Genomic DNA, 15,078 nt, shown 5'->3' on the forward strand with positions numbered 1-15,078 from the left:
TGAAGAGGGATCTGGGGGGCCATATCGCAGTATTCACCACAATGCCATAATGAAAATTTATAAAAATCAATTCATAATAAATGCTAAGAATTCTGGAAAATGAGAAGGATGGAGGAAGGTGAGGATAATTATGGTGTTTGAACTGACAAGACTTCCATATGGAGGGTCTTGGAGGTGAGGCTGGGCTAGAGTTTTGAGGAGCTGACAACTGTGATGAAGATGCCCAGGAGAGGACAGAGGGGGAGGTGTTCAAGGGCGAAAGGCTGTGATGGCAGAAAAGGGCAAGATTTGTACAGGGACGACAATAAGATTGGCTTTCCTGCAGCAAAATGTTGAGAAGAATTAAAAGAGACAGAAGCAGGGGATGGAGGTGGGGAGCCTTGATGCTCTTAATCAGCTTTGACTTAAGAAACAAGGAGTAAATATCCAAGGCTTCAGAGAAAACAATTCTCATTGCTATGTACAGAACAGATTGGAGGGTGGGGATAGAGGTGGGAGGCTGCCTGTGGGGGCATGAAATAACTTGGGGAGGGGCTTTAGCTGCCCCCATAATTTCTCTTCACCCAGAGTTGGGACTAGAGTGAGCAAATGAGACACTGAGGATGCAAACTGTGTGTTTGCATGACCTTGAGAATGAGTGCCTCCTTAAATTTTTACTAGTGCCTCCTTAAATTTTGTACCCTAGGCGCCTGGTTTTGCTCACCTGTGTCTGAGTCCAGTCTGCCTTCACCAAACCATCAGGAAAAAATACATAATCTTAGCGAAAACAGTGTTGTTGTTATGTAAATGCGTTTTCAAAGCAAGCCCCCTGCACTTAGAATACTTGCTGGAGAATGGGAAAGAATAAGATTGTGTGTGTTGGGTGGGGGGCTGTTGGCATTTAGCTGGGGTGGTCAGGAAAGGTTTTACTGAGGAGGGGACATTTGAACTGAGACCTGAAAGGGTTATCCACATGGAGCAGGTGAGGAAAAGCATTTCAGACAAAAAAGAACAGCACGTGGAAAGACTCAGACAAAAATGCATTAGATTGCACAATTATGTACATAATCCTCTTAAGCTATTAGGGAAACAAGAAGCAGCAGCAGCAGCGGTGCTACCAAGAGCCAGAAAGCACCATGCGCATTGTTTACCTTTATGACTAAAGAGGAAAGAAATAATAACAGAAAGATGGGGCAATCGGTTACCTTTTTAAATTCTAAAAGGTACTATTAAGGTTTCAAATTCCAAATGTAAAAATCATGTCCTACTAAACATTGTTGTGCTACATCTTAAAAAATTGAAGGTGAAGGGAATATTCTAGGAAAGAAAATAATGCATATATAAAAAACATATATAATTATCTAAATAACCATTAAATTCTTCCTCCTGCAGGGCTATGAGCCGGATCCTAATATAACCAAGTTGGCAGAGCAGTATGCCAAGGAGGTATGCTCCTTATATGTAAAACTATAATTGCCTTTGTCTGTCCCATGAAGTTGTTTAACCGGCATGCTTATGTATGCTAGAATGGTACCAAGCTGTCGCTGACGAATGATCCATTGGAAGCTGCGCGTGGAGGCAATGTATTAATTACAGACACTTGGATAAGCATGGGACAAGAAGAGGAGAAGAAAAAGCGGCTCCAGGCTTTCCAAGGTTACCAGGTTACAATGAAGGTACAAATTGATGCCTCTCTGAAGGTTCATTAATTCCATTCATAAAGGCCAGAACCATCTAATCACTCATTCACTTTGGGGAGAGCAGACTGTCCTTTCATTCCCTGTAAAGGACTGACTATATCCCTCAGGAATTTCTCTCCTCCCAAAGATTAGCTGTGTCCTTTAGAAAGACACTTTTGTGCTGGATGAAGGAATTTGAAACCCAGGCAGAAGAGAGAAGCAGACTTTTTCCTCTCATAGCAATAGAGGCATTGGAATGCTTTGCTCTGTTTAGAGACATTAGGTTACCTCTGATACATGCAGTTTCTTCTTATTTCTCCCCTAAGAAAAGCCCCATAACTATGCTCGCCAGGCTACTCCTTGCCCCTGTTTTTTAAGGACCCCTAAATCCTGTTGGTTTTGCTAACTCCCTCCAGGACATTCCCAGGGTACTCTCATTCACTCTGATGCCTTCTATTAATCATAAGATCTAGAGCAGTGCTTCTCATTCCTGAGCATGCATTACAATCACCTAGAAGAGTTGTTACTACACAGCTTGGGGTGGGGGGCAGCCAGCCCCAGGGTTTCTGATTCAGTAGGTCAGGGGCGAGACCTCATCATTTGATCATTTGCATTTCTAACAAGTTCTCAGGTGATGCAGTGGCAGTGGTGTTGTCCCAGGGCCACACTTTGAGAAAGCCTGTTCTGAAAGAATAAGTCAGGTGCACACTGGGGTTTTGCAACAGAGCAATTAATCTGCCTCAGAGGAGAAAGGAATTAAACAAGTACAATTAATATTTATTGATAAAGTAATACATAAATACAGGTTCTTTATTATTGCATGTCAAATAGGACAAAAGTTTGAAACATAAAAAGTGAAAATGTCTTTCCCCCATCCCCTTAACAGTGACTAGTCCCAGAAATAGCCACTGTTATTTGATGTGGCTCTTTGCAGACATTTTCTATGCATTTACATATATATGTCTATATAAACATACAGCTATTGATTTTTTTATAGATGGTATTTTAGACATATTATTCTGACTTAATTTTTCCACTTAAAAATCTTAGATTTTCTTGTCCATTCATTTAGCTATTTTTTATTTGTTTTAGTGGCTGCATGGAATTTCAAAGTATGAAATTGACAGAAAATGTTTCCTATTGATAAATTAGTCTATTTCCAAAAATTCCAATTATAAACAATGCTACACTTAACACCCCTATATGTGTTTCCTTGTGCAAATATTATTGGAGAATAGATCCCTAGAAGAATTTCTTGGCGAAATGGTATATACTTTTTAAAATATGAGAGAAGCTGCTAAATTGCCCACCCAAAAAGGATTAACAATCTACATTCCCACAGATGTATATTATAGTTCTTTCTCCATATACTCTCCATTTTCAGTTATTTACATTTTTAATTTTTATAAATCTGAAGGAAAAATGATATCTCACTGCCTTTTAAAATTGGCATTTTACTGATGACTAATGAAGTTAAGCATCTTTTCATGTTTATTGATCATTTTCATTTCTTTTTCTATAAATTGCTATCATATCTTTTGCTCATTTTCTACTTTTGTGCCCTTTTTATTATTGGTTATGGGGGTTCTTTATTTATTATGGCTAACCCCTTGTCATATATGTAGTAAATATTTTCATGGAGACATTTTAAACTACATGGTTTATCTCATACATAACCAATCTTAGGAGTTTTTCTGGTGCTGGGACTGTAGGCTTGAAGAACAGTCATTTATTTCACTGATATATGACAGGTATAAATGTTACTCTTTTTTCTATGTCATTTTGCTAGTATTTTAGAAATTCAGAATGTTCTGAACCTAGAGCTAGGGTGGGAGGTAAAACAAAATTTTAGTACAAAGGCAGTAATTTTGAGGTAAGAATGTATGAGGAACTGTAGTTTTGAATCTGTAAGTGAACAATGGAAATGGATGGGGAAATGTGACTTTCAGGAATTAAGTGCTAGAGAAACTGAAAATTGCTAGTACATTTGCATTAAGAATGCAACATCTAGTGCATAGTGCTTATAATCATGTTTTATTCACTCCTACCTCAGTGCTTTTATTCAAATTGTTTTAACTAGTTGCAAAGTATGCTTCAAGTGTTAAAAATCATAATTTGGAGACAAGCTCAAAATATAATATGATCACATAAAAGCAACTTTTTTTATATAGTAGGGTAAAATTGGTGACTTTTACTCTGAGCCACATATTACACCAGTAGAGTTCTTTTCTGAAATGCCCATTATCCCACAAAACAGAATCCCAGAAAACTGAGTTTTTGGTTGAACTTGCAGTGATGATCTCCCAAATCGAGAAAAGACTATAAAATTTCCTAAGTTGAAAGTACTATATACATTTCTCCCAGGGTGTCTTGAGATAAAACATTCTTTCTGCCCATTTGTCTCTCCTTTTCTGTTGATCTCTGACCCCAGGCCATATGTATTTTTAAATACTGAAGAAGATAAATATGACTGCCACATATAATAGTCAAATCATGGTCTTATCCTCATCTCTTTAGACTGCTAAAGTCGCTGCCTCTGACTGGACATTTCTACACTGCTTGCCCAGAAAGCCAGAAGAAGTGGATGATGAAGTCTTTTATTCCCCACGATCACTAGTGTTCCCAGAGGCAGAAAACAGAAAGTGGACGATCATGGTAAGCAAGAAGCAAGGAATAGAGGATAAGGAGTTCTTTGTGTGGTGCCAACTTAGTCATTTATGCTTTTTGGTAAATAATAAGCAACTGAGATTATCCAACTACATTACATGCTCATATGGCATCTATTTTTTTCCAGAAATTTCATATTAGATCATTATTGCTCATTAGCATTTATAGTGTATTTTAATGGAGTAAAATTGATCCACTTCCAAATAAATTTATTTTAATCAAAATTCTTACTGCCCTTGATCAGCCTGATGAGCATCAGCCACCATTTTCTGCCAAGCAATGTAAGTTGTATAATTCTTACTTTAGAATCTCTTTGTTCATGTTTATAGAAGCTCCTAATTCAGTGCCTGGTACAAAATAGACATTCAAAAAATCTTATTTCCTTCCTCCTCTCTTTCCTCCTTTCATTCCTTTCTTCACAACTTAACTGGATAGTTGTTTTAGTTCTCTATTTGAGTTTGGCCATAGAGATACATCTGTATTTAGGTATAGAACATTTCCAAACTCCATGGCAAAACTTATCTTTAAAAATTATTGATACCTTTCAGATAAAGCTGCTAATTTCATCTTCATCACTGTCATTCTGGGAAATATTAACCTTGCATCTACTTTATAATATCCCAAATGTTACCTTCTCTGGAAAACTGAATATAGTACTCACATGTCATAACAGCTCCACCATGTTTTAGCTTTTAGTGATTTAACTGGTTTCAATTGCTGTACCAGCCAGGGTCTTACTTGCAAACAGCAGGATCAACTCTAGGTCAATAAATGGAAAGGAATTTATTGAAAGGTATTGTCTATGGCCATACCACCCTGAACGTGCCTGATCTCATCTGATCTCAGAAGTTGAGCAGGGTCGTGCCTGGTTAGTACTTGAATGGGAGACTGCCTCAGAATACCGTGTACTATAGGCTGTAATAAAAAAAAAATGTTAAGGAACTTCCAGAATCTCCTGGGAAAGGGGGTACAGCAAATCATTCTTGGACACCACATAGCCAGAGACAACACAGGCAGGAAAATTGCTCAGCAACACTGTGGTTATTTTGTACCCAGAACATCTCTGACAGTGACACAGCCACCCACAGTCTGGTACCTAACGCCCTTGAAACTAGACACCAGATACTCCATTATAGCTACCCCAGCTGAAACAGGTATCTTCACCTGCATATGGAGCAGAAGATCCAAACTTTTAAAAGATGACTTCCACTGCATGTTATTCACTTATGCATTTAAGTATGGAGTAGATGAAGCTGAGGGGCATCCATGCACTCTGGCTGCAAGAGTCTTAGAAATGTAATTTTAAGCTTTTAGCCTCTGTAGCATAGAAAAGCAAGCTGGAAAGGACTATCTGCTAATTATTTATCTAACCTGTAAATGGGAATAGGATTATTGTGAACATTAAAATAATACATGTAAAGCTTTTAGTATGGTGCCTAATACATGGTAAATATTATTATCATAATTATTATCCTCATTATTGTTCATCTTCATTGTTGATCTGATACAGCGAGTGACCAGCAGGAGTTCAAGCTCCAGTATGACTGGCTGCTTGGAAGCCAATCATGACTCCCTTTTCAATGGAAGATTGCAATCAGACCTAAATTCGTCATATCTAATAACAAGGTTGCTTTTTTACTGTATCTTTCCAGCTTGCCAACTCAGGACACTAACTTTGGCCAAGATGGCAGTTACCATGTCATCTAGACCAGTGCTTCCGAAGCTTTAATGTGCATTTGAATTACCTAGGGATTTAGTTAAAGTGTAGATTTTGATTCTGTAGGTCTAAGATGGAGGGTAAGATTTGGCACTTCTAACAAGCACCCAGGTAATGCAAGTGCCATTGTCCTGCAGACTACATTTTGAGTAGCAAAGATCTAGGTGACAAAAAAAAAAAGTGAGTTCTTCAGCCATATAACTCAGAAAGTATCTCACCAAAACATTTTCCTTGAGCTCTATTTTTCATCAGAAGACTAGGAAAGTTACAAAGTAAATTAAGAAAATCCATTAAAGTAAGTCCTTTGTACAAATCCAGAGGGAAAAACTAAAAGAAAGCTTTCTAAAGCATCAATTATTGAGGTGCTCTGCACTTCTGGAATTTTAAAGAGCTTATTTAAAAAATCTTTAAATTCAATTTATTTTAGAAATGAAATACATAATGTATTCACATGGTTGAAATCTTACATCCACCCATTTTCCATCCATCTAGGTCTCCATCTCCCCATTCCCAATCCCCCTGAGGTACCCACCATTATTAAGGGAAAATATATTTTAAGGAAATCAAGAGGAAGAAGCATGTTAAAGTGAAAGTAGAGAGTCTAAGATAGGAAGATGCTCCACTGGGAGTGAGGAGATTTGACTTCTGTAACTGGCTTTAATACTAATCAGCTGTGTCATCTTGGATAAATATTATCACTCTAGGTCCCAGTTTCCTCACCTATAAAATAAGCAGATCAAGCCATAGTGATGGCAAATGAGTTTTAATCCAAGGTCCCTAATGTCATCAACAGGTTACTCAGAGTCTTCTGTCAAGAAGGCTTCTGGGCCTGCTTGTGGTGTGGGACAGACAGAAAGAGTAGCATAATTGATAAGTGTGCCTCACGTGGATATTGGAAAGGAAGTGATAATATACTTGTTGTACTCTTTATATCTCTGAACTAGACAATTTGGAGGTCCCTTTGGGTTCAGTTCATTTCAGTGGCCATACAATGAGCATCTACTCTCTGTCCTCTACCAGGCACTGCAGACTGAAAAAAAAAAAAAAGAAGAAGAAGAAGAATGTGCAGTCAATTCATAGAAGCATAACATTTTCAAGTGGAATAAGATTGTACAGATTATCCACACTACATTCCTATTTAATAGGCAAAGAAATTATTCTTAGCTTATTTGGAATGGCCTTTAGACTCCGCACTGCTGTGATAAATTTTTCTAGGATGCTCTAAAGGCACAATACTTTTCTTATTCTAGAACTGCCCTGTCCAATACAGTAGCCACTAGGCATATGTGGCTATTTCAATTTAAATCTAAACTAATTACAATTTAACAAAATTGAAGATTCAATTCCTCAGTCTTACTAACCACATTTTAAATGCTCAATAGCCACACATGACTGGTGGCTACGCTATTTGTATTGGGCGGCACAGACATTGAACATTTCCATCATTGCAGAAAATGCTATTAGACAGCAGTACTCCAGAGAATGATTTCCACACACACAGCTTCACTTAAAATCAAGATGGAAGAAGGAAAGACACAATCTGGCTCCCAGCTCTGAGCTGCTAATAACAACTGATGTAAGGTATTTAACTAAAAGAGGAAGAAGGGCTTATTCTTAAAGCCTGTAACATTTTTAAAGCAAAAGTGTACTCCTTCAGCACTCAGAGTAGCTTTATAAAGGGTCCATGCTGGGTAATTTCCAGCAATACTGTTCAAAACACTCCAGTAATCACATCATTCTCTTCATAGTGCACAGGCCTTTGGTCCCTTTGTTTAAAAACAAAAACAAAAACCACCCTTTCCTCCCCACAAAGCTTGCTTTTCTATTTTTCAATGATTAGTAAGACAGCAGAACTCACAAAAAAGTCAGGTAGGTTTCTTCCTCTGCCTACAATTTACTGTGAAACTAAAGTAACCTAAAGGGAACCTGCAAAAAAGCTGACACTTCAAAGCACTGCTATCCAGATGACCCTTAAGTATATAACACCATTGCAAATGTAATTCATGAAATTTTATAGTCATTTACTTCTCTCCAAGTTAGGGTTACCAGATAAAATATAGGACACTCAGTTAAATTTGAATTTTAGATAAATAATTAATATTTTTTTAGTACAAGTATGTCTCATGCATACTTGTATTTGGAACACACAGTTAAAAAAAAAGTTTGTTTATCTGAAATTCCTATTTAACTATTTGTCTGTATTTATTTATTTAACTAAACATGACAACCTTACTCCCAAGTTGACTTTCTAAGTTTTTTACTTGAAAATAAGCTCGACCCATCCAATGACCATTAAAAACAAACAAAAACCTGAGATGTGGTCCCAGGAACCCATTTTTAAAAAGCTTAAAATGTTTTTTTGGTTTTTTTTTCCTGGTGGTTGTTCTTGGATAGAATTATACGTAGGTGATTGTTTTTGTTGCTATCGTAAGTGTGATTGTTTTCTCAATTTCCTTTTCACATAGTTCATTATTAGTATACAGAAACACTACTGATTTTTGTATGTTGATTTTGTATTTTGCAATTTTACTGAATTCCTTTATCAGTTCTAACAGTTTTTTGGTGGATATTATGCTAAGTGAAACAAGCCAGGCACAGAAAGAAAAATACTACATGACCTCACTTACATGTGGACTCTAAATAGTTGAATTTATAGAAGTAGAGAGTAGAATGATGATTACCAGAGGCTGGGAGTTGGGGTGGGGAGGGTGGTGATGGGGAGTTGTTGATGAAAGGGTACAAACTTTCGGATAAATCAAAGGAATGACTTATTGCACAGGAGAGTGACTATAGTCAATAATAATGTATATTTCAAAATAACTAGGAGAATAAATGTCAAGTGTATCTTTAAAAAGATAGGTAAGCAAGGTGGTAGATACATTAATTAATCATTCTACATTGTATACATATATCAAACCATCATGTGTACCCCATAAATGTATATAATTATAATTTATCAATCCAAAATAATATTAGTAATAATTTTTTAAGAAAAGTGGAGTCAGAAAAACCTGGGATCCAACCCAGTTCTGCACTATCATCTCAAGGATTGATTTTTCTCATCTATAAGTGATAATAACAGAAGCTACCTTAGTAGTTCATTGCTTTAAATGAGATAATGCATGAACATTTTTCTCTAGCTCACCAAAGCACCTGGCATAGTACTTGACAAGTATTTCTTGACTGACTGAAACATGTTAAGGTACTTGGTATATTGTCTGGTACTTAGTAAGCATTTGGTAAACATTCACCATTGTTGTTTCTGATACTATTATTATTGTCACTATTGTAGAGCTTGAGAAGAATAAACATAAAAATTACCATTTGTGGCTGACAGCCCAAGGGCAAGCTATACTCTTAGCTATGAAGTTAATGATCTTTCAGGAAGACCCAGATTCAGATAGACATTATTTGTTAACCCAAATAATTTACTTTTATTATTTCACATTTGATTTATCCCTAAACTTCTCTATGTTGCAAGTGACCTAACCACAGTGTAAACACAAGGAACTGGAATGGGCAGGATTATATTTCTCTAAAACCAGCCAATGCCTAGTTTTACTAATGACTAGAAAATCCAATCATGGCTACCACCGTAGCACTTCATTCAACACTCTGACCCACTAGTCAGAAACCTAAGTAAGCACAGTGTTTGTGCACGTATTGGGGTCCATCTGATTCCTCTTGAGCTTCCTTTATCCAATAAATAAATAAATATTAGTTCAGAATGGTTCCCTTATCATTTCCTTGGGAAAACACATTTTAACTGTAGGCCTATAAAGCTGAAACTTAGTTCCCCTTCTCTAGGTCCCTAGGCAGACTGTTGCTAATGTTTATCCATTTCTTTCTTTCTTTGTTGTGTCACTCCAGGCTGTCATGGTGTCCCTGCTGACAGATTACTCACCTCAGCTCCAGAAGCCTAAATTTTGATGCTAGGATGCTTGTCAAGAAAGAAACAATGTTCTACAGTAACAGAATGAGTCAGTTTATGGGGGAAGAAGAAGAGAATCTAAGAAATAAATAAATCCCTAACACATGATATGGGTGAATTGTATGATATTGCTTTGCCATGGTGAAACCTTCCTGAAGCCTTAAATTAATGTAAGTGCTGATGTGCACCGTAATACATTGCTTGACTTAGTTAAAACTCTCTCTCTAATTTACAATTTCTGAGTTACATTTGAGTATCATATTAATTATCATATACATTTGCTTCAACTAAATATAAAATACTGTGTTCATAATGCATAATGTCTAAACCATTAAATGTAATCTATGCTTATTACTTTAATAAATTATCACCCACGCTAATTTACAAGTAAACATTTACCAGGCAGTCAGCTGCTGGTAGATCTGTGGGCTGTGTTCATGTCCCCCAGGACCAATGAGAGAGCCAAATGATCCATATTGCAGATGTGGTACAATCTTCAGGCCAGGGAGGTAGATAGACATTCACTTATAGAGGCAAATCATGAAATTATGAAAAAAGAGCTAGTACTGTGCCCAAACTCTGGAGTCTTTTCCCATCATTTGTGTGTGTGTGTGGGGGGGTCCTTCAAGAGCATGTACTTCTCTGTACTGAACACTTAATGTTACAAGCCAAAAGAAATCTTTGTTAGCAAGTGGTAAAACCATGGATGCCTAGAGTGGCATTTTCTTAGGTTCAAATTCTCCACCAGGAGCAATTTAATTTTTTCACCTCTGTTCTTATCATGCATCTACTCACACTACACACTGGATATTTCCATATATCTACTATTTGCCACATTTTAGCTAGTCTTTTTCCTCTAATTTTTCTTCTGGATAATTAAAATTTGCATTATTTAATTATTATGATGTAATTAAAGCTAGATTTCTCTTGCAGGTGACCAATATTTGTATTGTTTAATTATTATGATATAATTTGAAATTTTTTAGTTAAAGTGTTAAACAACATAAGTGAAACATTTTTAAAAAAATTACACATTTTACAGAGGACAAAATACAGTAATTTCCTTTACATTATTCTACCTCTACTATTAGAAGAATGTTTCCAGGCTGGTTGACTGATATTCTTCAGCAGGCATCTATTACTTAAATGAGTAAGCAAGACATGAATTACAAATTAGATTTGCAATGAAGAGGCAACAAAACATATTTTGGAGGGGGGGGAAAGGCTCATGATGTTACAAAAAGAAAGTCAACTTTTCCAGTAAATGTCAAAGGTGACTTTCATGTCTATGGTAATTTAGTGGAAGTACTTAAGAAAGAGAGTGGGATTTAGTGGAATATCTTCTTTCAGCAGAGAGTATAGGAATGATTTAACCAGGTGTCATGGGAATGAGGAGGCTCGCCCTCAAACTGCCTACATGAAAGGAGTATCCTTCCACTTACCAAATGGTCCCCCATAGGAATGAGCCATCATCTCTTTTCTGGTTATTCTTTGAACCAAATGAATGGTATAGTATTCTTCTTCCAATTGGAAAGAACTTGGAATCATTTTCTTGCCAAAATGTAGTCACTTTTTCCTCAAAAAGCCCCAAAGCTTTCTTTTATGTATATGCAATTTAATCTCCTTCTCAACACAATCCTGTAGGAATTTATTTGCTTTCTTAACTTTTCATCTTAAGAAGACATTATTTATATTATCAGGAAAAAAGAAAACAGGGGAAGAAAATTTGGCCTTAAGTTTTGCAAAGCTATTTTCATCTTCTCTTTCTTCTTCCCCTTTCATCCTTTATTCCTTTTCCTATGTAACTACTGCAACTCCAAAGATTAATAAAAATTCTAGCAATGACCTTTGGGTCCTTGGTGTGCATAATAAATCCTATTAATTAATATAACTATCCAAAGAGTTCTTTTCTTCTAGGCTTTCTCCACTGTAACATTGGGAATAGCAACTGGAAGTGATTACACTGCAGTGATATCAATGTCAGAGAAGAATCATCAGGGGTTTTTTTTCAGTGATAAGTTTTCAGGTACTATAGAAAAATCATTAAATGTCAGATATTTCTAATGCTAATGTATATTGTGCTAAGGAGTTGACTCTTGTAAAGTCTCTAGCTAGAAAGATCTGCACAGGGAATCAGTATGGCAATACACCTTAGATCTCCTAACTCAAGTGACCCTAGAACCTCAGTTAAAATGGCAGGGGCCCCTTAGTCCAGTGCCAAAGTTCCAGGGCAAGTCTTCTCATGTGATGAGTGAAGACTGCACTTGGACAGGGTATCCAGAACACATTCTTTTTGAGCCTTTTTGTCTTGAAAGCTCTCATCAGGTTGAGGCACATCGTGAGACATGGTGCTACTCAGCAATTTTGTAAGATTGGTGTCTTTTGACAAATATAAGGGTCATATTGAATAATGGAAAGCCAGTCAAGTCACAATGATGAGACTACTATGACCAGGAACATCACATATCGATATGCAAGTTGTGCCCTGTGCAAAGGTCTCAGGTGAAAGACCTGAGCAAAGGTTGAGGCCTAGTCTGCATTTCATTTACCAAGTCTATGTCTTCTTACAGGCCTTCTAGCCAGGAGGCAGGGATCCCTTTTTTGTTAGTTGCCTACTCAGAGGGGACACTTTTCAGTATTTCATAAGCCCAGATAAGTGCTTTGTTTTAAGTCACACAAAGGACCAATATCTGATAGGGAAGGCCCTGCCATCAACAATTTACATCAGGGATTTTTTTTCAATATCACCTGTACTTGAGGGCAATGAGATACATAGAGACAATGCAGTGATGGTTCTGATGTCTTACCTCAGTTTCTGTTAGGTTCCTTAAGATCCCACAATGAAAATGATAGTGTTTGTCCATTTTGTATAGAAAATATATGATACCAATTGTTGAAACAGGGATTACAAAATCAACTCTGAAGCTTTTTAATATGTAAAAAAATTATTCCCTAAAATTCTAATTAAAACCCAAATGAGATACTACCATACCCTTGCCAGAATGGCCATTATTAAAAAGTCAAAAAACAATAGATGTTGGCATGAATGCTGTGAAAAGGGAATGCTTATACACAGTGGGGATGTAAATTAGTATAACCTCTATAAAAAACAGTATGGAGATTCCTCAAAGAAATAAAAATAAACCTACCATTTGATCTAGCAATCCCACTACTGAATATCTACCCAAAGGAAAGGAAGTCATTATAAAAAAAAGACACCTGCACCCAAATGTTTATTGCAGCACAATTCACAATCGCAAAGATATGGAATCAACCTAAGTGCCCATCAACTGATGAATGGATAAAGAAAATGTGGTATATGTATATATCATGGAATACTACTTGGCCTTAAAAAGAATGAAGTAATGTCTTTTGCAGCAACTTGGATGGAACTGGAGGCCATTATCTTAAGTATCTCAGGAATGAAAAACCAAATACCACATGTTCTCACTTATAAGTTGGAGCTAAGTTATGAGTATGCATGATCATAAAGAGTGGTATAAAGGACATTGGAGATTCAGAAGGGAGTTGGGAGGGGGTGAGCAATGAAAAATTACCTATTGGGTACAATGTACACTATTCAGGTGGTAGGTACATTAAAAGTTCAGACACCACTATACATTTCATCCATGTAACAAAAAACCATTTATAACCCCAAATCTATTGCAATAAAAATAAAAAGGAAAAACTTCTTCCCTAATAATTATCCAGGAAAATTAATATCAATTATCCATAAAAGGAAAAAAGGTCAGATCAAATGGAATTGAATTCCCTGACATGTGCTAAAACTTTTCCAAATCTTCTTAGTTTCTGACTTATGTGAATGACACTAGACTTAGTTTCTAATGAGTGTTTTATGAAACTCATCCCCAGAGAAAATGTGAGCACAACAACTGCTTTCTGGAGCAAAATCATTAGGCAAATGAATTTTAAAACTGGAATGAGGTCTAAAAATAATCCAGTGTATCCCTTCATTTCACAAAAGAAAAAAAAACTGGAAAATAACAATAATGTTCCTAAGATAGAAATATGTTCAATAAAGAGGCATAATTCATGTATTCAATGCCCCTCTGCATTGAACAATGTAGCTTTCTGGAATCCTAAAAATATAGCTGCTTGATTTGACTCCTAGGCTGAGTGGGGAATGGGAAGATGGCTGGTTCAGAACTATGGTTCTGTAAGGCCAGGGGACAGAGAGGAGCGTTCATACCTATGGCAGGGGTGGACACTGATATCCAGAGGAATTAACAGAAACCTAAAAACATACAGGTAGTACATGCTGGTGGTGCCCCATCAAGATCCCTTTGACCTAGGTTGAACCATCCCCCAGCTGCTGTCAGGGTTGGCTGCTAATGGCTCACAGCTGCCTCTTTCTCTGAAGTGCTGCTCTCAGCCACCAGGAACTACCCTTAGCCCAGGATGTCAGATTCTCACCCCCATCCCACCACTGGCAGCCAGCAGTCATTGAGTGACTGATTCAGGGATACAAAAACTTGGCTCCCTTCCCTCTAGGCAGGACCAGCTCTGTAGTGAAATTTATACGCCAGAGCTCCCCATAGGTGAAATCAAACTGAAGCTAAAACCATTCGAGACCACATCCTTGCTTAGCTTCCCCTGACACCCCAACCCGCTGCCTTTCTGCTGAGAGCACTTCCTCAATAAATCATTGCCACAAGAATCCCCTTCTCAGGTTCTGCTTCTAGGGACTCTGATCTAAGATGATCCATGAATAAGATTGGAATGGGGGAGGAGGGTCTGTTCTGCTCATCTTTCAGGCATCAAGGGAGGAGTAGGGAGGTAAAGGCTGTTAGACAGATGTTACAGAGCTCTTGCTTAGCAAGCAAAAACGTTTCTGGTTACCAGGATCAGCCTTTTGAAGAAGGCAGAAGAATATTAGAAATAACAAATATTGTTTTTCTGTCACATGTTCAAATTCATAACAAGAAATGTGTTACCTACATGGAATAAAAGTGAGACCCATTTACTTTCCCCGGAGAAAAGGAGATCTAAGTTAACTGCCACAGTATTTCTGACTTATTTCTGTGATATTTTACCACCCTTATAAATTGGCAACCTCAGCAGCTGTTTAGTTGGCCTGCCCTTTG

At 37.1% G+C, this 15,078-nt stretch overlaps 1 protein-coding gene and 1 pseudogene across 1 annotated transcript in view; both read left to right on the forward strand.

Moving 5' to 3' along the window:
* The window catches only part of OTC (ornithine transcarbamylase), a 58,433-nt gene extending 48,352 nt beyond the window's left edge, over positions 1–10,081 (forward strand). Inside the window, exons 7-10 of the mRNA XM_012736680.2 lie at positions 1,372–1,425; positions 1,506–1,655; positions 4,176–4,313; positions 9,913–10,081. Of these exons, the coding sequence (XP_012592134.1) occupies positions 1,372–1,425; positions 1,506–1,655; positions 4,176–4,313; positions 9,913–9,972 (402 nt within the window). The 3' untranslated portion in view covers positions 9,973–10,081. The remainder of the gene's footprint in view (positions 1–1,371; positions 1,426–1,505; positions 1,656–4,175; positions 4,314–9,912) is intronic.
* On the forward strand, positions 5,124–5,242 carry LOC142865964 (uncharacterized; annotated as a pseudogene).
* Positions 10,082–15,078: the final 4,997 nt, after the last annotated feature.

Source organism: Microcebus murinus, chromosome X, assembly GCF_040939455.1.
Source record: "Microcebus murinus isolate Inina chromosome X, M.murinus_Inina_mat1.0, whole genome shotgun sequence".
NCBI lineage: Eukaryota > Metazoa > Chordata > Mammalia > Primates > Cheirogaleidae > Microcebus > Microcebus murinus.